The 26114-nt window shown below is 40.0% G+C and overlaps 3 protein-coding genes and 1 pseudogene across 4 annotated transcripts; all 4 read right to left on the bottom strand.

The window, feature by feature from the left end:
- Positions 1-3336: 3336 nt before the first annotated feature.
- Positions 3337-4771, bottom strand: LOC103323204 (putative ubiquitin-conjugating enzyme E2 38 pseudogene; annotated as a pseudogene).
- Positions 4772-6300: 1529 nt separating this feature from the next.
- On the bottom strand, positions 6301-7974 carry ECHIA (enoyl-CoA hydratase/isomerase A). Of its 2 annotated transcripts, XM_008225153.3 has the most exons (4): positions 7424-7974; positions 7039-7321; positions 6702-6793; positions 6301-6601 (listed from the first exon to the last, which is right to left on the bottom strand). In XM_008225153.3, exons 1-3 carry the CDS (start codon positions 7837-7839, stop codon positions 6710-6712), a joined length of 783 nt encoding a protein of 260 aa, XP_008223375.1. In that variant the 5' UTR covers positions 7840-7974; the 3' UTR covers positions 6301-6601; positions 6702-6709. The 2 variants fall into 2 exon arrangements, with proteins under 2 accessions (XP_008223375.1, XP_008223374.1); XM_008225152.3 differs by lacking the exon at positions 6702-6793 and having other exon boundaries at positions 7424-7972.
- A 477-nt stretch (positions 7975-8451) lies between these two features.
- On the bottom strand, positions 8452-10361 carry LOC103323178 (GDSL esterase/lipase At4g16230-like). The gene is made up of 5 exons (XM_008225151.2): positions 9942-10361; positions 9723-9853; positions 9389-9634; positions 9048-9303; positions 8452-8958 (listed from the first exon to the last, which is right to left on the bottom strand). The coding sequence occupies exons 1-5, from the start codon at positions 10195-10197 to the stop codon at positions 8735-8737; spliced, it is 1113 nt and encodes a 370-aa protein (XP_008223373.2). The 5' UTR covers positions 10198-10361; the 3' UTR covers positions 8452-8734.
- Positions 10362-14683: 4322 nt separating this feature from the next.
- LOC103323203 (GDSL-like lipase/acylhydrolase superfamily protein) lies at positions 14684-15710 on the bottom strand. The gene is given in 4 exon segments (XM_089044549.1): positions 14684-14938; positions 15065-15191; positions 15193-15327; positions 15687-15710. Coding segments are annotated over 4 exon segments (510 nt in total). The 3' UTR covers positions 14684-14714.
- Between the last annotated feature and the right edge of the window lie 10404 nt (positions 15711-26114).

Below are 26114 nucleotides of genomic sequence, written 5' to 3' on the forward strand. Positions count from 1 at the left end.
ATGTTAGCGAAAAGTGATGGGAGGGTTGTGTTCGGTGGTAGAGGAACAGGGAAGGCCTCGTTCTCGGCTGTCTTGTGGGCAGAAGATGGTGTGGGGAAGCATTTTGTTGGGTGTCACCCTTCAATGTCTTTTCATTTTTCATTAATTTCTTTTTAAAATATGCTAAGTATATGTCTCGCTTTTTTTTTTTTTTTTTCTTCTTCTCAATTTTGGTTATAAAGGTGTCAAGGCTTGGGAAGAGGATGAAAAAATCAAACTCATCTTGGACACTTGGTAATCTAATTTTTGTAGTATGATTGTGAATATGAATGAAAATGTCTACTACTAATAATGTGCCCCTCAAAACATTAAACGAACAAAATTGCATTAAAACGCTGTTTAAATGATTAAAAATATTTTTTAAACTTCGTCACATTCATATTCCTCCTCTAAATTTTTTATATGAAATCACTTTAGAAGTTTTTAGGAAGATACGGATGAAGATTTTTTTTATCTGTTGGGAAAAATGGGATTTGTGTATGTTGTTTTTTTCCCTCAATTGTTTATGCGATCTCTTTTTTTTTCCCTTGTGAATTGTTTATGTGATCGGTTGCCGGGATTCTTCAAGGGACCGTATAGTACAAATTCAGCCCAACATATTGGATTTAAGCCCATCATTAATTACAATTGTACAACTATGAACGTGAAGCATGGCTTACTGCGCAGGGCACTCAAAATTTCAGCTTCAACTCATCAGAGAAGAAAGAAACAAGACATCTTGTTGCTGTGGATTTTCAAGTGGGGGCGGTGATTTAACCCAGAAAATCGTCATCAGCTTTCCCTCTATTGGTCTAACTGTGGCAGGATAGGGAACATGATAACCAATTTTAAGCTCCACCATTTATAATGTTCCAAAAAAGCTTCTAGGTAGGAATTTTGCAAGTTGCAAGTAGCAACAAACGCACAACATAGCCATGCGGAAAATGGGTCCGATTTGATGACATTTACGGTAGCAAATTGTCAATCAGAAACAAAATCGGCCGGATCAGTTCGTTGTGGCCGGAGTGATATACATTTCTAATGTGGCTGGCTATGTTTGGTCTGGTATCCATGGGAGCCCCTATCTTCTAGCATGTTAGATTTTTACCAAAATATGAGACACTACTAGGCCCGCTGTCAATTCCTGCACAAGAGACCAAGCTTTTATACATGTAGTGTACATATATCTTGCAGACTTGCAGTCAACTTGGTCCCAAATCTTTTCTTGCAGTACACATCAAGGCCAAAAAACTTTCATTTGATCTATAAGCTTCTACCAATCCAAAGTTGTATATGAGATCCCATATCGGTTTGGTTGTGTTTGGAGAATCTTAGATCTGCAATCAAATGAATCTCTGATCCTGCAATAAAAAATCATAGAGTAAGCGACAAAAGAAAGAAATCGAGGAGAAAACTGGATTGAATAATGCAGCTTGTTTCCAGGTTTGGGCTGATGATCTTGGTCGCTTCCGTTTCAGATGTTAAAAATACGTCGATGCCGATCAATTAGCAAAAGATAAAGATAAAAAGTAGTATAATTTGGCAAATGCTTGACTAATTATGAAATGGCAAAAATCTTGAAAGAGAATAAGATCCATGCTAACATTTCAGAAATTTCTGCTTCAGTATGGTAGAAAATCAAAGTACGTACTGTCCCGAAGTTGATGTGATTGCAATACTTATGATAAATGTGGTTGAATTCAGCACTGGCCCATTTGATCATTCATTAGGACCCCACACTGGTTGCTGTTCAATCCAAATTGCCTCTGACTGAACATGTCAATGCTTTTCAGTTCTACTGCCTCATGTTATAGCTTTTGAATATCTCCACTAGCTTCCTTTTTTTTTTTAGAATTATTCATTTGGTTCTGAATTTTTTTTTCTGCGCATGCATCACCAATTTCTTGTTTCATTTTGTTCATTCATAAGTCTATATGGCTCTCCTCCTCCTAACGTAATCTCTAAGACCTTTCCTATCTCCAAATCTAGATTTTTTCTGTCCCTCAATGGTAATCTTTATTTGGATGATGATGGCATAACACTTCTCTCTGATCTCATGTCCTAAGAATGTAAGAGTGTCTGCTTGCTCTTCAATTCTTCATAACACTGACATACACGTAGAAATTCGTTAATGCAAACTCAGAGACGGCTCCTTTCTTGGTTTGCAAGTAATAGGATTCTGAACTCAATTGGGAAGCTAGCATATCGTAAATTCTTGAGCATTTTCCGGTTCAAGACGTGGTGGTCAACAATGTGGGTTGGTTCAAATGGTTATGATATACAAAGCAGACACCAAGTTGATCCTTCTACAAGTCCCTGAGTTAAACTCTTATGCTCTCATCCTTGCCGTAATAGAAGGCAGCTTTCGGAGGGCGATTCATCCAGGGGAGAACAAATACGTCATTCCATGCGTTGAGAGTAGCTCCACAGAAGTAAAAAACCCTTCTGTTAAGACCTTTGTGGTAAATGCACACCCTCCACTCCACTAAAAGATTTTTTTGTCATAGATGATTTGGATGGCAAAGCATAAACATGGAACATGAAAACCCAATTGAGGATTCTAAGGATCTCACTGGTCTTGGGTCACAACAAGTGCTTTGCAGAGGCTCTACCAGTTGAAAGAAAATCAGAAGTTCTCCAAGTAACAAGCAGGCACCATGCTGAGACCAGATGCACCAAAATTTGATCCACAAAAGCATGACAAAATGTTTCAAGAAATCGTAGAGTTGGCAAAGCAAAAGAAAAAAACTCAAGGAGGAGACTGGGGATTGCTCCAAATTACCAGAGAGATCAACTGCAGAGTATCTAAGAGAAAAGAGGGCTTCAGACCAAAAAAAAAAAAAAAAAGAGAAAAGTATGGGCAGTGATTGGATGTCATGTTATAATCAAAACTTTGCTCAATGTAAGGTAAATCAGTGGTGAGAGTAGCCAATTTCCTCATAAGCTTTTTCTCATTAAAAATATAAAAAAATTCACTAATAAATGAGTTATGTCTAATCTTATACTTATGTGTTTTATGCTTTTAATATACTTATGTACGTGTTAATTACGCAATATAATCATCTTCGCAAGCAACTTGTTAAAGATAAGTATATTTTAAAGCAAAAAAAAAAAAAAAAAGGACAATAAAGTGGAGAAAAGTTCACGTTTGTTTACGTCCCATTGCATTCAGTATATGTGTGTTTTTTTAAACTTCAAATTCAAGTGTTAAATCCTAACGTCCTGTACCGGCGTAACGTAACCATTCATCACACCAGCAAAGCAAAACTAAAAGAAGCCGATCCTAAATCCTATCAATAAATCCCCTATTACTTTTATTTACCCAAAAATACCCCTGGAACCAAACCTAAATCTCGAATGTGTCCCTGCATCTCCCAATCCAATCTCAATCAGCTGCTGCAGCAGCAGCACCCCCCAGCTTCGCCATTTCGTGCCATCGTCATTCTTGTTGTTACTATTCTCATTCTCCTCCCCCTCCTTCGTCTTCTTCTTCGATCCCCCCAATCCCAAAATTGTTTTCAATCTGTCAAACGCCCTTTTCACAATACACTTCCCCCGCGGCTTAGACGGCGCCGGATAACGAGTCTCCACCGTCAGGTGCTCGAGCAAACCCTCCAAAGAAGCCCCTGTTCCTTGAAATGCCTTAAACAGTTGAGGGTACAACTCCACCATCGACGCCACGAATTTCCGCTTAACCTTCGTAACCGCAACACCAGCATCCTCATCCTTGTAGTGTCCCACCACCACGCGCCCGTTCGCGTAGGCCCTGCACGCTCTCAGTATCACGCCCGCTCTCTGCCTATAGAACGCGGCGGTGAAAGCCTTGAAATTCAGCGGCGCCCTCGAGAGCAAATACAGCGTCGTTTTGCAAGTCAAAACGAAGACTTTCTCGTTGTAGGCCCGAGACGCCTCGCATCCGAACCGGTTCCCGGTTCCCGGTTCGTTGAAGTAGGGCTCCTTGTTGAGAACCAGGCCTTGGATCGACACCAGAACCTGGAGGATCGTCGACTGAGATGGGTCCCACTTCTCCTTCCCCTTTCCTGGCCAGGTGTTCAGCAGGCTGAGGCAGACGTACCCGCTCGCGTAGAGGTTCGGGTTGGGCCTCAGCCCGAAGGAGCGGTAGTGGACCTCGGGCGGGTGGGTCGGGTAATCGGAGGGGAACGCGATGTCGAAGAAGAAGAGCGCGTCGTGGTAGGGCGTGCCGGAGGCTCCGACGACGACGGCCCTGAGCAGGTCGATGCGCGTCTCGTAGGCGCGCACGTAGATGGAGTCCGGGAGGTGCTTCTCCAGAATCTTCCACTCCTGCATGATCTTCTTCTGAACCCGGCCGCCGCCGCAGCAGCAGTTTTTGTTGTTGACGTAGTGGTGGTCTGAGTGGTCCGAAACGACGTCGAATCGCTTGAACACGTTGGGCTTCGACGTCGTCGTCTTTGGCGTCACAGAAGAAGAAGGAGAAGAGGGGGCCATTACCGTTCCGTTTTCTTTCAAGACTTTTTGGTGATTGGACGGACTGTGGACTGTTGTGACTATGCTTTCAATATATTTTTTTTGATGCGACTGTGCTTTCACTGATACCAAAAACAAAATAAAAATAAATAATCAAGGCTGCGGGCGCACTCGGATTATGGCGTAATAGGCGGTGATTAGAGCTTTTCGTCTGATTTAGGGTGAACAAGTAATGAGTTATTGGTGTAGGAGTAGGACTTGATAATGGATTAGGTTGGGGTGGCCTAGTGCCGAGTGACTTGTGGTGAGTGGCTTTGGCTTATACTTTCGTGCGTGTTTTTTACGTGGGGAAGAATTTAAGCAAATTCCTTATAAGTATTGCTTATGTTGTACATTAATTACTACTCCTTAGATACTGATTTTGATCAGGAGATCCCTTACTTCAACATGTAACAAAGTGAGAAAAAGTGAAGAAACAAATTTAGAGTTTTAATCAATGACTTGCAATTTGACAAGTTTTTTAAATATGCAAAATCTTTGGATGAATCTTTAATCCAAAAGAAAAAAGGGGAATATGGAAAGTAGAAGCAGCCAACTTGGCAAAGAAGAGCGACATAAAACAAAGATTAACACAATCTTAACAAACTTTTATCCTATCGTATGATGAGGAATTCTTCAATGTAATCGTCACACTGCCGCATAATATTACAATTCATTCATATTATAAAGCGTGTATTTATTTATCAATATTATATCATAGGGCCCTAAAGCACGAGCTATGTCTTTAACCAAATATTATAATGAGTTTTCTATTGATTGATAAGGGATAAAACATTTACTTTCGGGTTTGGTAATTTGAATTTCTATTGATAAGCCTAAAACCCCATAGTTTTTTAGAACATAAGTACATGACAAACACCATAAAGATACCAGCATTCCTCAAAGTCAAAAGGGTGGATTGTTTTGTTGGTAAAAGGGAGAAAAAACCATTATTCACAACACACTAAAATTAAACAATGCCTTCATATCTTATTAATTATTTTTCACTAGTGAGCCTCTTTAGCATGTTCGTATACTCTGTCTTCTGTTCCTTGACACGTTGTCATCATGTGCGTTTTTAACCACCAGAGGCTTATTTGGTTGAGCGCCTGCGGCCATTTTGACCTACTAGTAGGAACCAGCAAATACAGTCACCATCAGCATTGATTTTTCATCAGTGACACTGTAAAGCAAAGGCAAATCTCTAGTGTTGCATTAAATTATGTTCGCAGACGCAAATCAATAATAAGATCATATCGCCCTTTATTACAATAAAAACAAATCCATCAAAGTAGAGGTAAGTTTGTCAAATCATCAGGGCAGCGAGCCCGCTCCTTTGCACTATAATTCGAGTTCTCCCCGCCGTAACAAACCCATCATAATTGGTACTATTCCTTCATTTCATATCTTGTTCTTGTTTCACATCTGAATTCTAATTTGTAAGAAAGCTCAAAGTAGCAACTACTAAATTATTAAGGGTGAGCAAGAGCCAAGAAGGCCTCCATTACCATTTCCATTTGCAGAAAGACGTCACAAGAACAACAGAACGTCCTAATTTGAACACAGACGACATAATAAATAAAGTGACAGGAAATGGAAAGTCGTATTAATTAACCCTTAAGATGAACTGTTGAAGATAAAGCTCGATGGTTAACTTACATCAAACAAAGCAGCTCTTGTCCAATGCAACAAATCACTTCAAAATTGTAACAAAATGGTAACCAGCTCCACCATTTTCCATGTACCATATACCATAATTCATGAATTGGCCATACTTCTGGACTTCAAGAAAGCTGATAAAACTCGAACAAAATTTCGAATTGTAATTTGAACAAAGGAAAATGTGTTATTAACAAGAGTTACATGTATGCCCAATAACTTAAAACAGCTAAACATGTTGATTGCTGGCCACTTGAGGGGCAAATTAAGCTCATTCCTACGTTTTCGATTTCTAGAGCTTAACATAACATTCTTGTGCTTACAGCAGTAAATTCTACAACTTGGAAGAAGGCTTTTTCGAACCCCGACCTGTTATAAACTCTTGCATCTTCTTAAACTGCTCTTTGGTCATTCCACTGTAATAGTCATGACCCCTCTCCTGAAAATAACAATCACATACATACTCTGTCATAAAGAAGAAGAAGAGCAGCCACTGCAGAAACACTTACATGAAACGGGAAAGTGCAGCACTTATAGACAGCCAGTGCTATACCCGTTTCATACAAGTTTTTCTGCTAAACAACATGATCAATAGCTGGGTCAAATGGTCAAAATCATCTGAGCATATGTTTTGTAGAAATTTAAATACAAATTTATAAATAAACCTAATTCTAGACATGTATTTATAAAAAAATCCAAGCACTATTTAAACATAGAAACACACCCAAAATCAATAAAGTTAACCAACCTCCATTTTGGGTGTTTTAGTGAATCTCCCAAATTTAAACCCAACAGTTTCAATAAAAAGTAAATCAATAGCCGGGTGGGCCAAATGGTCAAAATCATCTGAGATTTTGAATTGGAATTTATGGCTACCTTTTCTAGTGCAAGAGCATGGCCCAGGTCCAGTTTAAGCCCGTCATTAATAACAGCCTTGTACCTCAACACCAGGTCCTGGTTATTTTTCGCAATGGCCTCAGCTACTTCACGAGCTTTCTTCAGCAACTCACCCTCTTCAACAACATGGTTCACGAACCCCAACCTTTCACCCAGCTCCGCCGTCAAAGGCGTCGCTGTCAGCGACACTTCCCGCGCTTTGTTGGCCCCTATAATCCTCGAAAGCTTCTGAGACAAACCCCATGTCGGAAATATCCCAAACCTGTTAAAAAACAGTTAAAAGATTTTAGGATCGGATCGGGTCGTACCGATTCTGATGGGTCTGGATCCGAAATAAAAAATGAAATCCGACAAAATTACATACCTGGCATGAGTGTCCACGAATTTAGCTCCTTTTGCGGCGACGATTATATCACAAGCGAGCGCCATTTCGAACCCGGCAGTGACCGCGAACCCATTAATGGCTCCGATGATGGGCTTTCGGCACCGCTCCATTTGCACCACCGTGTCGGTCTCCATGTCCTTCACGTCCCCTTTGAAAACGTCCTCCGCGGCCGTGAGATCGACTCCGGAGCAAAAGGCGCGACCCGACCCGGATAGAATGATGACCCGGACCGACTCGTCTTGACTGAGGGCCTTGAAGGCCTTGGCGAGGTCTATAATCATGGGCCGGGTCAGCGAGTTAAGCGACTTGGGACGGTTGATCGTAACAAATGCGATTCCGCTGGGTTCGCGGTTTACGAGTATGAGATTTTCCGGCGAGGATTGGTGGCTGGCCATCTTGGGAGCCAAGACGTCGACGTTTTAGCAGAAAATGATCAACTTCGATTTGGGATTTGGATTGGAGAGGGATCGGATGAGAACGGATATTTGAATGCGTCGTTTCTGCGTTGGAATGCGTGGATGGGTTAGTGACGTTCAGGTGCCACTTGCCGCCAGGATAAAATAGACTATTGAGTGTTGTGTTGGGGTACGGTGGCCCCACCACATAATGGAGCATGGTCTTCACAGGCCTGAAAATAAAATCACATGCTTCATAGGCCTGAATATTGCATAAAAGGCCCAGCCCAACTGTGCTTTTACTATCATATGGTGCATTTTCAGGGTTTAGCTTTAGTGAAAAATGGTTTTGACTTGCCGACTATTGGTTTTAGGTTCGGACCCAAACACCTTGGTAGTGTATGAGAAACTCTTGTTCCCCTTGTAGTTTAGACTATCGTTTGTGTTGAAAAAAAAAATAATTTCTCCCCAATTCAAGTCCCAGCAGTTGCAATACCTGGTGACCAACAATATGCTTAATTCCACGAGTGGGGATTAGTCAAGGTGTGCGCAAGCTGGCCTGAACACCTCATAGTACTTACCAATAATAATAATAATAATAATAATTCAAACTGATGGCGGACGTGATTGATATGCCATAGATTTTAAAGGTTACAAGAAAAGAGGAAATTTGAACTCGTGATCTCTTTCAACATAGGGAAGAGAAGTAATACTAGACTAATAGCTAGTTGAGGACTCAACACCTTGTTTATTTGTTCAGGTTACTAAATGAAAAAAGGCTGTAATGAAATTCAAAAGCCTTGAATGGTTTTTGGTTAAATAAAGGCATAATGAAAGCTTATTACGGTACCCCTAATCAATAGTTAGCAGGCTCTTCTGGGCATGCTTTACAAGATTAAGATTGATAAAGTTGCACAACATTCATTGGTGAAATATCATTAGTGTCACCATACAAGAGACGCCTTGCTATGATCACATTAGCAGCATCGGATGGATGGTAGGGGTCCCAGAATATATACTTGGATCTGTCCCTACAAACTTTGGATGGAGGACCGCATGGAATCAGACCCCCAAACCGCCCAGCAACATAGCAGCATGCAGAATTTGCATATTCAAAACCTGCAGTTAACAAAACATAATCACTCTGATTTTAATTACAATTCTAAGATCAACTCATATAGCTAGAATGAATTAAATTTAAATCTCACCATATGATATGTGGTTCTGGATAATGTCATCTACGATACGATAAACATCTGCATAAACAAATTTGGACCCCTCAAGATTGGTGCTAAGCTCCTTCACAAGGCTCTTCAATTGGATGTTGAACAATCGTGCTAACTGATTCGGTTTTTCAACGCAGAAATCTCCTGCAGCTAGAGTTGTTTCCCTCTCGAAAGGTATGCACCCAATAGGTCCTACATTTGTCACAATAATTTTCCTCGCACCCAAATTGTACAGCCTCTGCAAGCATCATGGATTTGTTCATAAGAACAATCACAACATATAAAGAAGAAAAAATAGAGAGAAAAAAAAAAAGAACATTAACTGTAAGTTGCAGCCTGTATCTTGAAATCAAAATGGCCACAAACACTTCTGGAGATATCAACTTCTGCTCAGGAATTGAGATAACCGGCGCCAAGTAGTTGTTGATGAAATCGTTGGAGCCCATTGTTACAGAGAAGAGAGCCCTGCTGAATAGCTTCAGAGCTGCAGGAAGGCCAATCCTGGAGACAATGTCTTGCCTGGTATTAGCAAAGTTATCTATCTGTGCATCCAAGTTTATTCGACCCACCTAACGATCACATGAGATTTTTCATCACATCAAGGCACACAATAGTATCAATTTATTTGAAGTATCAAAGCTCCATTTTTAAGCTTACAAATATTTTTCCTGTGTCATTAAGAATTCCACCTCCACCTGAAGCATAATTGACACCCTGCAGAATTCGAGGTCCAGTTGTTGAGGGAGACAAGTAAGGAGGAGGAAAAACTTTAAAACCCAGCTGCTGACCTGTTGAGGCTAAAACTAATCAGCCATCCTTGTTTGTTGAATCTGTGAAAGAAGAAGAAGCATTCAATTGGGAAAATGGAGAACTTGCCTATAATGTCAACAATTGTTCTCCCATTTGTGTATCGTCCCGTTGGCTTTCCGAAATCAATTCCATTGGGGACATAGTTGGCCTTGGAGAGTGACACAATGTAGTTGTTGTTTCCCACATCAACCAGAGAATCCCCAAACACAAAATTGGCAGGAACATCTTGTGCCAAGCATATTTTCCAAAGTACAAAAGAAATTGTTGATATTTGGAAAACAAGGCCAAGGCTAATGGTTGCTCTATCTGATAGGCCACCCATTACAAAAAGAATGTAAGGAAACAATGTAGAATATCAGATCAGACCTTGTTAAAATTACTTGGCCACTTATTTCACAGCCGTAAGGAGGCAACAACAGCTATTCAGATATGAAAGAATGTGACAAATCTTAAATAAACAGCAGCGCCTAGCTAGAAGTGAGATGTTTCTGATTTATTAAATAAAAACTCTGAATTTGGTGTAGGAAAGCAACATATAACGGTACTTTTTGCCCATTCCTATTTTCCATTTAGATAATCAGAGTGTAAACAGCATTAGTGAGAGGGATTAGTTTCGGGCGCTGCTAAGTTCGAGTACTTTGATCAACCAGCTGTTTTCTTCACCAGAAAATTACACAAGAAGATTAACCCAGTTTTGATATTGTGATCATGATCATTAAGACTTTAAGTAGAAGAAGAGTTTAGGGTAAATAAAACATACCCTGTTTAAGTTTTTATGTATGAAGCACCTTTGTTTGTAAAATTTTCAAAGCATGGCATAAGGTGAAGTATACAACATTGATGTTGGCGAGTCCTTACTTAGTTAGGATTTTGGTTCCTTATTTAGTTAGAATTTTGGTTACTTACCAATTATTATTTAGTTCCATTGTAATAGAGATTTATTTCATATTGTAATTTAGATATATTTCATATTTTATTTAGAGTTGTACTTCTTTATAAATACCTCTATATTTGAGATAAACTAATATGAACATATATGAGCATATTTGAATATCTTCCTTACTTTGTTTGACTATTGATTGCCCTGCAAATTCAGCAACCCCTCGTGAGGAGAAATCTGGTTTAGAGTTTCAAGTGGCCAAAAGAAGCAGATTCAAGCGGCTAACAGTTGCAACCCAAATGTACTAGATTCCGTGCACTGCTTGAAAAATAAAAAGACTAGGACGTCTTTTCTTTCTTTCTTCAACTACCAACGAACCTAAAGGCCTGAGGAGGCCTGTACATATTTGAAACCAGCAAGTAACCTATCGCATGGACGAAATTTGACGCAGTAGAGTAAACCATTCTGCTTATAATTTCTAATTCCTCAAATAGCAACCCCAACCGAAACTTACAGCTAGAGCACTAGAAAAGTTTGTTCTTTCGTGCACGACAGGCAACAAGGAAAAACCATTCAGCTAGCCTAGGTCTTAAGTTCCACAGAAGAAAGAAAGTCTTGAAATTCTTCAAAACCCACTCACACATGCAGCTTGGATTAGGTTCCATATAATTTTATCTCATGAAAATGGTCAAATATGTGGAAAAGGATTAAAGTACTAAAGATATTAATGTGTTTCTTCCGATGCATATATACATATATGATTTATGAACAAGATGTTTATTTTTTATTAAAGGACAAATTGTTGATATGATATTAATAAAACCTTGATATTATTATCGATAATATGTGAATAACAAAACACACCGATACAAAACTCGTCATGTAACAAAGGAAGACGGATGTGCTAGCTGCACAAATAATATGTTTGTACTGTAGTTAATTGAGTTTGACCTCAAGTGCTAATTTGAGTCTTGAAATTAAAGTCCAAAAAAGCTTCATCTTGACATAGCCCCGGGTGATAATATCCCCCTAAACATTATATCGTTAGAGCCAATTACAACTGCATAAATTGCTTTTCTCAACAATTTCTGAGCTGCAGGAACGCCAATCCGCGACAGTTGTCTCATGATTACTGATTTGGATGTCAAAATTGATTCGATCACCCTATGCATATATGTATGTACTATATATCAATTATTCACATAATTTTGTTTTATAAATATGGAACTTCATGGGAATTTTAAAAGTTTCACTAAAACACCCAAAATGGAAACAAATAAACAAAAAACTTCATGAGTCGAAATCTTCCTTAGCACAAAACACTTACAAAGATAAATCCACCGGAATTGGAAATTCCAGCGGCACAGGAAGCATAATTGACAACCTTTTTTTTTTTTTTTTCTTCTTTTCTTTCTGGTCGGAGGCCTTATGTAATATATTCAACTTTTTAAATCTATGGGAAACTTGTGGCCTAACTCTCTATGCCAGGAACAGCTTGATTTGTTCCATATTCTAAGTTCTAACACATGTTTTTAGTACCTATTAGCTAGATTAACTTAATTAAATTTGCAGGACCACCACAAGCAGAAGATCAGATTTTGAACTTTAATTATTCAGTAAATGGCATGGAATGGAAAGGCTTATAAGGAGTTGGAATACTCCGTCCATTGCCAATTAGTTTTGAGGTAGAACCAACTTCCTTCATGAGGATTGCCTACGTGTGAAAGCCCAACGGCCACATGTACTCCATGTCACCCAATATATGTTGTTCAAGTGTTAGACTTAAAAATTCGCCACATGTGCAAGGGCGTGTGAGAGTGTAATTATCCCCATTAATTTGGAATATAATTATCCCCATTAATTTTAAGATAGAAATAATAATAACCTTTCTTTTCGTTTTTTATATACAACTTTCCATATCTCTGGGAAACTTTGTGCCTAACTGGTCTATTAAATTCCCTCTTAGTATATATTGGTTGAATTTGTACCTAACTCTTTCTAGGCCGGCCGGCCACGGTTGGATTTGTTATGTTTGTCTCTATTATGATCCACATTGTAGCCGGCTGGTGATATTGGAACGCCATTATGTCTGAGCTAAGTTTCAAGCTTCCAAGGAAAAGAGGGATTGGAGAACCCATTTAAGAGCTTATTCACTCCACTTTATGTGGTATCTAGCTAGGAATTGGATTTCATACCTTAATTCACTCCACCTCATTAGAATGTACTTTTCTTAACCAACCTCTTTTGCTTTGAATACATAAGTGGGCTGCTAGCTTATATATATATATATATAGGGATGCTAAGTCGGCAACTTGGCTTTGGACAAGTCGGTTGCACAGTAACCGACTTTCCCAAAGTCATTTTCAGTCATAAGTCGTCTTCTAATTTTAGATTTCTCTAGTTATAATACATTCTATAATTAGTATGATGTTTCTAGTGACTTTAAACTTGTCAACTTCTCTCAATTTTTCTAGATTATTCTATATTATTCAAGACACAAATGTGCATTAATTTTAACACTAACCAACAAAAACAAGTAGACTACAAAAATTTGGAATATAATATTTATCCCCATTAATTTTAAGATAGAAATAATAATAACCATTCTTTCTTTTTTATAAGGGGGTTGTTTATATACAACTTTTGATATCTATGGGAAAACTTGTGTCTAACTGGTCTGTGAAATTCCCTCTCAATTCACCATTGAATTTGTGCCTAACTCTCTCTAGGCAGGCCACAGGCCACAGTTGGATTTGTTCCTCTATTATACAGTCTAGGCCGGCCGCAGTGATATTGGAACGCCATTATTTCTGAGCTAAGTTTCTTAGGTGCCAAAGAAAAGAGGGATCGGAGAATCCATTTAAGAGCTTAATACACTCTCTTTATGTTGTATTTAGGTAGGAATTGGATTTCTTAGCTGTGTGGCCTGACCCTAAGACCCGAGGTTCTGTATGGAATTTACTGCCTTAAGACCACCTATATATTGTCTCCCAAATTAAATTAAATGTTAAGGTTCTGTATGGTGTTTGTAAACAAAAAAGATAATCACATTAAACTTCTGTCTAACGGATCATGACAGCATACATATTTCTCAACTAGTTTGGCGTCTCCACACCTACCAATCGATTGCACCTTTTAATCTCAACAAATTTGTACTAAGTAATGAGGAGTAAATGTTTTTCCTTATAATCTCAATTTTTTTTAAACTTGTTTTCTTTCTTGCAATCCTTTACCTGCAATTTGCAAAGTCCCAGTCTTTCTAGTAAATTACTCTTCTTTGAAACAATCGAACCGAATGGTACTCAGCCTAAATCAAGTCTGGATAGTCAGCAGAGTTTTCATCAGTTACTTGAGCAGCCTCTATGATGATAAAGATGGTCGTACTAGACCTAGACTGGGTGTTGCTTAATTCGTTTTTGTTTGGGCGGTAGCCCTCCGTTCAACCAGAAAATAAATACATAAAAATAAAGTCCAACCAAATGCCCTAAATGTAAATTTGACTTAAAATTAGAAGTCAGAAACCGATAGTATATCACTGGTTGATTGAGTAGAGAGCATAAGATTATTTTCTTTTTCTTTTTCATACAAGCAATATGGAGGGAGGGGGGAATCGAAACTAGGATATCAGGTGCATGGATAAATGCTCTTGAGCTACAAGCCCCTTGCAGAAGCATAAGATACTTACATTCTTATTATAATTCCCATAATGTTCTAATGCCATGTTTATGAAGAGTATGTTTTGAACTTAGGATGAGGTTTGAATGTTCTTGAGGTTATTAGTGAAAAACTTATAAACTTCAAATAATGACATTGAAATGTGAAATTCCTCAAAACCCATAATAGCTAGCTAGCTTGGATTTGGTTCCAAAGTCTATTTCATCACAGAACCATCTTGATTTTTTGAAAAAAAACAAACATGGGCGTCTCATTGCAGTTTATTCAGGGACTGCTATGCTAGCTCAAGACTGAACAAGTTGCCTAAAATTCATAGGTGATGTATAATTTAAGCCACCATCCATTATATGCCTTGCTGCAATAACATTAGCAGCGTCTGTTAAGTGAAACACATCCCAGAATATATACTTGGATCTGTCGGGACAAACTTTAGATAAAGGATTGCATGGCACCAGTCCCCCTCGGCCCACGGCAGACCAGCAGCATGCAGAAGTTGCATTCTCAAAGCCTGCATACAGTGAAACACAGCAACAACAACAACAACAGCAGCAGCAGCAGCAGAGGTTAATATTGTTATAGTTATTACATTATAAATAAACAAATAAATGCCGCAAAAGATAGAATATATACGCACCATATGACACATAATTGTTTGTGAGATCTAGTATTATTCGGTAAATATCTACGTAAACAAACTTTGCCCCTTGAAGATCTTTGTTAAGCTCGGCAAGCATGCCCTTCAACTTGTCGTTATAACTTATATGTACGAGCCATACGATTTATCAGACGAACACAACTTCCCTTTGGAACTGGATGTATATCTTTCTCAAATGGAATACACCCACAAGCTCCAGCGTTGGTGACGATGATCTTTCTAGCATTCAAGTTGTAGAGTGTCTGCAAAGAAGGAACAAAAAAAAATCGTCAAATTAATCTGTACAAAACTACTACTAAAGATTAATGTGATTAGTTTACATGAGTCAATAGTCTCTATTAAGGAATTTTACTCAATGTTTTAAAAGGCGAGGCATAGAGGCAATGCGTTTTTAGTCCGCTATACGAGGCGTAAGCCTTTCGAATATTAATTTATTTTAATAAAAAAATTATAAATAATAATACAGATTAATTGTACTGCTAATTCTTATTGAGCCAGAATATTCTATAAAGAATATAAGTACTAAATGTCATTCAAGCATAATAATCAATCTCAAAACATAAAATACTTATTCAACATCAAAAAAAAACTCAATTCATGCATCCCACTCCTCATTATGAAACATAAAATACTATAATTTTCGGTATTTATGTGTGGACTTGAGTGTTATTTTTAGTTGGTTATTGTGTTGTTTGGAAAAAAAAAAGCATATATATATATTTAAATGAATCTTGTACAAAGAGAATTGCATACTGAAGGAGAGAGACGCTTGAACTTATGGAAAGAATTAAAATTGATGGAGATTATCGCATTAAGAATATATTGATAGATCCATTAATGTATTTATTTAGAAGAAAAAAAAAAGGAAATATCGTTTGTTTCAGTGGGGGCCTTTTAAGGCATGCTGTTTGTTTAAAAAATAAAAACCAAAACGTACGTTTAGTCACCTCAGTTTAAAAAAAAAACAGTTGACTACATGAAACGACGTCGTTTCACTAAAACAAACCCTAACAAAAAAATTTCAAGCCAGGTCGTCTTCTTCCTAGCGCTCTGGCTTGCAGACAGCGGCGCTTCATTGCGCCTTCCACGCCTTGCCTTGCACGCCTTGCCACGCCTCACCACGCTAAGCGGGCAACAAGCTAAACAACCGTACGCCTAAGGCGATTTCCCTCCGCCTTGCTCCGACGCGGGCTCCGACGCGCGCTTAGGCATGCCTTTGAAAACACTGATTTTACTTACCGTGAGTGCTGATTTGAGTCTTGAAATCAAGAGATCCAAATAAGCTTCTTTGGACATGGCCACGGGTGCAGACTCCTTGAACATTATATCGTTAGAGCCAATTGCAACCCCATAAATGGCTCTTCTCAACAATTTCTGAGCTGCAGGAATGCCAATCCTCGACATGATAGCAAGCACGGTTCTTCCATGGTAACTCATTTGCGTGTCAAAATTGATTCGGTCACCCTATTATATACGTACATAATATTCTGACTTACAATTAATAAAAGTAAATTGCACACTGTGGTATGGTATGTATTAAAGTTAAAATTAGCTTCCTCAGCATCAGGAAGCTAATTTGAACGCATAATACAACTCGTTTAGTTCTGAATTAAGACTGCTAACTTCCTTAAGTCCAAAAACTTGTAGGTTTGGGGGAAAACTTACAAACATATATCCAGTAGAATTGAAAATTCCAGAGCCAGCGGAAGCATAATTGACACCCTGCAGAAGTGCGTCTCCAACAGTAGTTGGTGCCAAGTAAGGAGGAGTAAAATGTGCGAAACCCAATTCCTGTTCTGTCATAACAAAATGAGAAAGTAGTGAAGTTAATTTAAGTACATATCTCTACATTGTTGCAAAAATAGTGTACATATATAAATTGTAATACTAATTTGCCATAATTGAAATTATAAAGACTTGTCGTATGAATATCATCAAAACGTATCTTACAAAGAATGTCAAAAGTTGTTCTCCCATTTAACCTTCATTTCTTTGTTCTGTCCAGCTGAAAGTCCCCATCCTCCTCCTACTAAGTCAAAAAGACTTAGAAAGAGGACTGAAGTGGAGTATGTGGCTACAGAAGAGCCTGCAGCGGTTCCCACAACCACTTCTGGTACAGATGAAGAACTTAGGGAGGCTTTTGAAGCGGTGGAACGGGAGAAAGAGCTAGAAGAAGTAGAAGAAAGATCTAAAGAAAAGACAAAAGAAACAGAAGAAGAGGTAAGTCTCGTTCTTTATATTAGTCATTTATGTCTTTCATTTCCTCTATTCTAACTTCTGTCTTTCTGCAGGAGGAGATTTCTGAGGTAATAGCAGAGAGCATTGCCTTGGCGCAGCGGCAAGAGAGCACAAGGGCGAGCTAACCATTGAGTTGGCCCTCTTTGAAGATGCAGAGGCAAAGCACTCTATTGCCGTTCCAAAGAATGAGGAACAAGCGCAATCGAGCTTGTGTAAGTAGAATTACCTATTGCGGTCCTAGAAGTGAAGTGGAAACATTGCTGCTATTCCTGCGTTGTGGTAATTTTCTCTTCATTCTCCACATTTTCCTGCACTTTGTTCGCCTCTTTAATCGCTGTAGTCCTTCCGGTAGGAGTGCCTAGATCTGTTGGTGCCACAGCGATGGTGACCAGCCCCAATTGTTCTTTGTAAGTGCTTTTTATATTTTTAGCCTTTTTCTTTTACTTTCTGGTTCTAACTTATGCTCCTTTGCAGATGCCTATTCATTCCCTTCCAGTTCATCTACCATGGCCTCCTTTGCTGATCTAGAATCGAAGAGTTTGAAGCCATGGACTGGATGCCCAATGATTGGAAAACTCGCTCCCTTCTAGGCAAGGCAAAATCCAAGGCAATGGAGGAGGCCATGGAGAGATCGAAGATCTGCGCATCGAGCCGGAGCCGGATGAGGATAAGGAAGCCATTGACCAGGTGATGAAAGATCTGGACATGTTGCATAGACAGAACATGGCCCCCAAACCCATTCTTGAGATAAGTCTTGGCTTGGCAAGAGATGTGCTCAACCTCCATGATCGTTATGAGGATCTCAAGCCCACCTTCAAGACTCGAGTTCGCAAGGCCACTCATGAAGCCAACTTGGCTGATTTTTTAAAGCGTATGCGAACTGACCGGATAGTGGCAGGATACAAGGAAGCTAAGGCCACCGCACAAGCTGAGAAGCAGATTGAAGAGCTCCAAAATAATTGGCGGAGTGCAGAGAGGTGCAGAGCTCTGGTCGGATGAATTCCAAGACCAAGGCTACCTTCCTTGTTGAGCATGGTTGTAGCTTCGGCCACCTTGAAATTGCAGAGGCTTCAATCTACCAGGGGGTCTGCTTGAAGGAACTCTCCATCAAGAAAGTGAACTTGCAAGAAACCCTTAGGAAATTAGGGTTTTAAATTTTTTTAATTTTCGGCTTTATGTTTGAATAATTTTCCATGATAGTGGCTTTATTATTTTTTTTATAAAAGTTTATTTATTCGCTGCAATTTTTGGGTTTTTAATTTCATTTGATGAAATAAACAGAAGTAAAAAGTGAAAGGTAAACAAACTTTAAACAACTTAGAGCAAAAATAACTCTGAACAGAATTTGAAACAAATAGTTTCAGTCTTGTTCCTTCTCTATCCCAGGATCTGTCTGTACAGCCTGTGAATCCCACATAGTTGGATAAAACTTCTTCAACCACTTGCCATTGATTGGGGCATTATGTACTTCTCCATCTCGATCTTGCAACCTGTATGTCCCCATCCCAAGGATCTGATTAATTATGAAAGGACCTTCCCATGTAGGTGACCACTTTCCATAACCAGCTACATGTGTTCCAAGGGGCAGAACTGCTTTCCAGACTATCTATCCTTCTTCAAAACTCTTGTTCTTGACTCTTTTGTTGTAGGCCCTTGACACAACTTGTTTTCCTGCTAAGAGTTTGTTGAGGGTATCAATCCTACTTGTATCCAATCCTTCCAATTCTAACAGCATGGCTTGAGAGTAGTCTTCTCCAACCAGATTGTGTTGATGAGAAATTCTAGGGACTGGACAGCTATCTCCATAGGCAGAATTGCATCATGACCATAGGTTAATGCATAGGAGGTCATGCCAGTTGCCTCTCTTTTTGAAGTTCTATAAGCCCACAGAGTTTCTGATAGCTTCTCATGCCATTGTTTTGGATTTTTCTCAAGCATTTTTCTGATAATGTTGATGATCACCTTGTTACTTGATTCTGCCTGTCCATTGGCTTGAGCATAATAAGTTGTGGATTGAAGCAGCTTGAATTTGAATGCTTCTGCCATATCTAGCATCTCTCCAGCTATCCAATGCTTCTGCCAAACCTTTGTATGATCTGCTCTTCTATGAAGGTAATGATCTCTTGAGATGTAGTGGATTTAACAGGCTTGGTTTCCACCCATTTGGTAAAATAGTCTGTAGCAACAATAATAAAACAGTGTTGCTGGCTGCTGGCTGGATAAATCTTGCCAATGAGATCCATTGCCCATCTTCTAAAAGGCCATGGCTTTACCATTGGATTCATGGGAACTGAAGGAGCATGCTGGATTGGGCCGTGCCTTTGACAAGACTCACACCTCTTGGAATAGTCAATGCAATCTTTTATCATGATTGGCCAGAAGTAGCCATACCTTCTGATTAACTAGCATATCTTTCTTCCTCTTTGGTGAGCTCCACAGATCCTTTCATGAGTCTCTCCTATGACTTTCATGTATTCTTTCTTCCCAAGGCACCTTAATAGCACCTCATCCTTGCTTTTTCGGACCAAATTTCCATTCCACATAAGGTAGTTCAAAGCCATGATTCTAACTCTTTTTCAGAAGGTAAGGTTGGATACTGCAAGTAGGTTATGATAGTATTTCTCTAATCATCTTCAGTGATTATGGCAGAATTGACATCTATCTCCATCCTCTGGTCGAACGATGGCGGCTTTTCTTTCCCACCTTGATAATCCTCTCAGTACGCAATCTTCGGCATTTGTATACCTGTTGCTACTTGAGCCAGTTCATTGGCTGCAAAGTTTTCCTTCCTTGGGATATGTTCCCAAGTAGCTTCTCTAAACTCTGTCAGAAGATTCCTAGCTGCCACTAAATAGACAGCTAGGAAAGGACTTAGACACTTGTATTCTCCAGCAATCTGCTTCAAGACAAGCATGGAATCTTCCAAGATTTCCACATATTGGATCCCTAACTCCACCAGCATTTCTAGGCCTATAATTAGAACTTCATATTCATCCTTGTTGTTGGTGCATTGAAAATCTAATTGGAAAGAAAAGCAATGTCTGATTCCCAACGGTTCCTCCAATACAATCCACCTTAAGCTACATCAGTTTTTGACCCATCAAAATACAGCTTCCAAGGTGTGAGATGAACTGAATAGATATGATTGTTAAGGCAAGTGTGAACTCTAGTCAACAGATCCACATTTGCTATGTCCAAAGAGCCTATGTTTTCAATCTTCTTCTCCTGTATGATCTGTTAGGAAATCTGCCACAACTTGTCCTTTGACAAATTGTCTGAGGAACATATCTGAAGGCAAATTCTGTCAAGGCCAGAGTCCATTTTCCAATTCTGCCTCTCAGCATTGGTCTTGTTAGCATGAATTTGATTAGATTTGTCTTGCCAATTATGTAGATGATATATGGCAGTATGTAGTGTCTGAGCTTCACAGCAGTGAAGTACAAGGCTAGGCAAAGTCTTTCAATTGCATAATATTTTCTTTCTACTTCTGTCAGGGTTCGCTTAGATAGTAGACTGCCTGTTCCTTCCCTTCCTTGTTATTTGGACTAGCAGACTCTCAATGGACACTTCTAATGCAGACACATAGAGCTTGAGTGGTCTGCCTCTCTTTGGCGGAGACATAACGGTGGATTTGAGAGGTAATGCTTGATTTCCTCAAAGCCTGTTGGTGCTGTTCTTCCTACTTGAACGTCTGTTCCTACTTCAATCTTAACAGAGAAGAGAAAGGCTGATCTTTCCTGCAGAATTGGATATGAATCTCCTTAGAAAATTAATTTTTCCTAGGAGATTCTGCAGTTCTTTCTTGTTCTGAGATGGTAGAGCTTCTATGATGGATTTTTCTTTGTTCTTGTCAATCTCTATGCCTCTCTGGTGGACCAAAAATCCTAAGAAGTTTCCTGCTTGAACTTTAAAAACACATTTCTTGGGGTTCATTTTCAGTTTATGTTGCCTCATTCTTAGGAATGTCTTTCTCAGATTTGATGTATGATTTCCCTCCTCTGGGAATTTAATCACCACATCATCCATATACACTTCCAAAGAATGCCCTATCATATCATGGAAAACAGAATTCATTGCTCTTTGATAAGTAGCTCCTGCATTTCTTAAACCAAAAGGCATTACAGTATATTCAAAAGCACCTATATGTCTTGGGCACATGAAATCTATCTTGTGGATGTCTTCTTCTGCCACCATAATCTGATTGTAACCTGCATTGCCATCCATAAAAGATAGCATCTAGTTATAAGTAGCTTCCATCTACTAGCATGTCTGCCATTGGCATAGGGTATTCATCTTTGGGAGATGCTTCATTCAAATTTCTGTAATCCACACATTCTAACTGCCCTTGTTTTTCTTTTGAGAACCGGTAAAATATTGGCTAGCCAATCAACATAGATGGTTGGGCTGATGAATCCAGCCTTAAGCAACCTTTCTATTTCTTCTTTGACCTTCAATTCTGTGTCCATAGACATTCTTCTTCTGGCCTGTTTAACTGGAAGGTAGCCATCTTTAATTGGCAGCTTGTGTTCTACCAATTCCCTGTCTAACCCTGGCATTTCATGATAATGCCAAGCAAAACAATCTCTGAACTCCCGCAAAAGTGCAATTAGTTCACTCTTAAGTGGTTCTTTCAACAGTGCGCTAATGAAAGTAGGTCTTGGATTCTCTTCTGTCCCTAAGTTTGTTTCTTGCAAAGGATCTTCCACTTCTGGCAGAGAATCATCCAGTCTGCTGGTGCAAAATCTAATACTTCCTCTTGCAAACTCTCTTCCTCTTGATCTTCCGTGCTTTCATAGGTGAATTCTGCCATATTGATGGCTGGATTCTGCATGAAGAGCTTTCTTTCCTCCTAATATATCAACAATCTTTTTGTAATGGATCATATTGTTGCAGCTCGATCCTTTTCCTGTTGATTGGGACTAAACATAAGAGTTCTGGAGGTTTAGAACAAAAGGTCTATTCCAGTCCTCTAGGGAACTGGCTAGACCATCTTCAATGAGCCTCTTCGCCGTGACACCATGGGGGTGGCCATTCTGGTTAACTCTAAGGAAAGTGAAAGGACCAAGGTCATCATGGTAATACCTTGCCTCAAAACACATGGCAGAAGGTAGAAATAGCCGTGTATCGGCCTCTACTATCTCCATGTAACCCTCTTTATTCCACAGAGCTAACTGCTGATGGAGAGTGAAGGAATACATAGACTACGGTGAATCCAGTTCCCTGCCAAGCAGTGCATTATAAGTGGTAGAAGTGGTGTCTACCACAAAGAATGCAATCTTCAGCTCTTTACTTCCAACTATAACATCCACATATAAGATTCCATGGGTTTTGGTGATGCCCCCAGCGAAATTGGTGACGGTTAAGCGTGTTGGAATCAAATCCTTCTTTGTTCTGCCCATCTTGCTCAGTATCTTTTGAGGCAAAAGATTAATGGCTACACCTCCATTTACCATGACCTTGGGAATAGGAATACCCCAAAAGTTTGCTGTTATAAACAAGGGTCTGAGGTGATTGGCCATCTCTTTGGTTGGTTTGGAGAAGCAAAGTTGTTCTACAACCGGTTTGTTGGCAGTTCCACCAGTCTTGGGATTGCCTGCTTTGTTCAGTGTCTCCTCTACTTCGCCAACCTGCACTCAAAGCTTTCTGGGAGAAAACATCTCCTTCCAGTGTTTTCTTCTCCTTCTGCGGCTCTGAACTTCTCTGGCAGGATGAACACCATGTTAAATGCCTAGATCTCCCTGCAACAAGTTTTCCAATTATGCACCAAAAGCCTCAGTTTCTTCATCTAATTCTCCATCATATTCCATCTGCTCTTCCCCGTACTCTTCTGTCTAGTCTTCTTGTTCTCCTGTTTCGAGGAGTCCATTTTGATCGTCTGCAGATGGTTCATAATCCAGCTGCTCCTCTTCATACTCTTCAGTCCAATCTTCTTGTTCTTTTACTGGGATAGGTTTAGATTCACCTTGTACTTGTGAAGGCTCGAGTTGATTGATTGAGGATGGGGCATGATGGATAGGAGGTATATCTGGAGATTCTATTTTTACCAGCTTTTATGCCTGGCAGGTTGTTTGTTCTACGAGGAGGCACTTTTGGTTCCTTCCTTTTCTGACATAACTGGTTTCGGAAGTACACATGTGCATATACTCTTGCTCTTGAGGAATGTGTAGTATTGTCTTTGAACCCTCCTCTGAGTTCAGTTATCTCCAAAGTTGGTCTGCCACTTTTCCCCACAGAATACCATCTCTTCTATGATAGTTGCCAAGAGTTTTTATTCCGGGCATCTTGATTGGTATTTCCTTCTTGGGCTGCTATGTCATTCTCTCTACAGGCCTGGATAGTCTTTCCGCTTGGCTCTATCTCGGGATGAGGTTCCAATCTGTAAAAACACTCGGAATGGGCTAACTCTGCCTGTCCAGACCACTTCTAGCTCTTTCCACACTTGTACTTGCTGCATAGCACTACCCCAGTGAGATAGTTGCTTTTGGCATTTCAATAGTTTCCCTTGTGACTATTCTGCCTCTGATAGAGCTAGCTTGTGTCGTCGATCTGCTCTCTTCTGCTCAGCCAATTTAGGTTGACCATGTTGACTTGTGGCGGGGAAAATGATCTGTTGTGACTGATGGAGGTTTCTCCGCCAGCTTTAGCCTTCATGCTATTATTCCTTCTTGTATAACATCTCTGAAAACAACACAGTTATTGGTAGAATGATTCCAAGAGTTGTGCCACCTGCAATATTGCTTGCCCTTGAGTTCTTCTGGCTTGGGCATCCTGTGGGGTGTCTCTATTGCTTTTTGTAGTAACATTTCATCAAATAAAGCATCCACCTTGGTCAGATCAAAGGAATAAACCTTGTTCTATGTTGGTTTGTTCGGAACAAACCCTCTTGTGAATGATGGCGGCTTCTGATCCTTTGGTGGTTTTGTAAGTGCCTTGCAGCTGATGGGATGTTTCAACTTTGCCATCTCTGCTACTACAATTTCTCCCTCCTTCGAGCCCTCTACTTCTTCTTCTGATTCTATCTGAACTAGGTGTATTGAAGAAGAAGGGACTTGTAATACGTGCCTTTGGAAGAGTTTCTCCTCTGTTATTCTTCCCTAAGCGGTTCCTTGTACTTGGATGCTTTATCTGCCAGTTCTGCCAGATCTCCAAACAGTATCCCATCAAATCTTTTTCTCAGAGAGATCTTGAGGGCAGCCTGAGCCATTTGGATGAAGTGTCTTTATTCCATAAAGATCTAACACTTAATTTTGAGCTTTCTGAACCTGGTAATGAAATCTTGAGCGAGTTCATCTTCACTCTGCTTAAGGCGGCAAGATCATTGATGGTGACTTCGTGAATCCAGTAATAATAGTCATGGAAAACACTTTCCATTTGCTCCCAAGTCTGAATTGGTGGCGACTAATGTACGGTGAAAGCTTGTCCAAAGAGAAAATTGCCAAAAAGCCTCGGTTTTAACAGGGGTTATTTTCTATGGCTATGCATTGGACAGAAAACCTGCCTATATGCTCAACCAACGAAGCATGGGGTTCTCCCCATTGAACAAGGTGAAGTTTGGCATTTGAAGTCCGGGGATAGAGGTATTTGATCGATATAAGCTGGATATGGCCTCCTATCGTGGGCCTTTCTCCCTTCTCGGCTTCGGTTCCATCATTTCTCGATCATTCTTTGTAATGCCCTACGTCGTTCAAAGCATTGACAGGTGCAGTTTGGTCCTGCTCGGATGGGATCAATCACGGTTCCGCCCTATATGGCACCGGCGAACTTCCTCCATGTGTTCTTCCTCTTCTTTAAGTCCGGATGGTTCCTCCGTTTGCCTGACATGTCCCTGTTATTGTTAGCAAAGGTTGTTTCCCCGCCTCTTCGCCTCTTGCAGTGGAGGGAATGTATTGGGATCCATCCTTATAGGCCTATATGGCAAAATTGCCGGTGGCTTCGGCGAAGTGCCAAATGTTGATTATGTGGGGCCACAGGTTGTGGAATAGGTTGAGGTTCGGCGGTTCGCTAGATCTGAATCGTGCAGGGCCTCTTGGCGTGATTGGGGTCTCACGTTCTTGGACGGGAATGGCTTCTCCTTTGTCCAGTCTGGATCTCTTCCATGCCCGCATCCAAGCTATTTGTGCAATGAGAGGGTTCTCCTGGTATGACCATGCTAATCCTAGTGGAGGACCATAGGGAGGTCTAGCCGGACTACAACATCCGGATTTGGAATTACGGCAATGGCGCCTCACGATCCTTTCTGAACTGCCTATTGACTGCCATTGCATCATGGCCGTCATGTTATTGAGAGTATCCTGGCTTCTTTGTGTTGTGACATCCTGCCGAGCACCTGATTCTGTATTTGGTTCATCATCCTAGAGTCGGTCTGGATCGCCTTCGATCTTGCCATGGGCTGATTATCCGGTGTCACTTTCTTTTGACTCGGACCTTCCCGAGAGCTACCTGATTTATTTCCATGGCGTGGCGCGGGTTCTAGCTAGAGCTTCCAATATTCATAAACTTGAAAATAATTCTATCAGAGCATGTATACTAAGAAGTCCCACCGGGCGTGCCAAATTGTTCACCCGTTTAGGTGTTTACTCCTGAGTTGGAATGACAAAGTTCCCCACTGCCTTGGAAACCATTGACTGGTCAACAAGTCAGCTTTCTTTAGTGTTTGAGCGTGCCACTCCTGGCAATGAAAATTCTAGTAGACTTCTTCTAGAATAGATAACTTGCTCCCTAAAACAAACGATTGTGAATTTGGGTGAGGAATATCTCATAAGTAAGTTCTTTTCTTGCCTCAGACTGGTGA

The sequence above is a fragment of the Prunus mume genome, linkage group LG2 (assembly GCF_029339155.1).
Source record: "Prunus mume cultivar Tortuosa linkage group LG2, ASM2933915v1, whole genome shotgun sequence".
Taxonomy (NCBI): domain Eukaryota; kingdom Viridiplantae; phylum Streptophyta; class Magnoliopsida; order Rosales; family Rosaceae; genus Prunus; species Prunus mume.

Bases quoted from the DNA above. Each gene is read 5' to 3' on its own strand.
- ECHIA (XM_008225152.3), bottom strand. From the start codon at position 7,839: ATGGCCAGCCACCAATCCTCGCCGGAAAATCTCATACTCGTAAACCGC. The intron at 7,322-7,423 runs GTATGTAATTTT...GTTTTTTAACAG, and splicing joins TTCGTGGACACTCATGCCAG to GTTTGGGATATTTCCGACAT. The intron at 6,602-7,038 runs GTAGCCATAAAT...TGTTATTTTCAG, and splicing joins ATGCTCTTGCACTAGAAAAG to GAGAGGGGTCATGACTATTA.
- LOC103323178 (XM_008225151.2), bottom strand. From the start codon at position 10,197: ATGGGTGGCCTATCAGATAGAGCAACCATTAGCCTTGGCCTTGTTTTC. The intron at 9,854-9,941 runs GCAAGTTCTCCA...TAGCCTCAACAG, and splicing joins AACAATTGTTGACATTATAG to GTCAGCAGCTGGGTTTTAAA. The intron at 9,635-9,722 runs GTAAGCTTAAAA...TGTGATCGTTAG, and splicing joins ATGACACAGGAAAAATATTT to GTGGGTCGAATAAACTTGGA.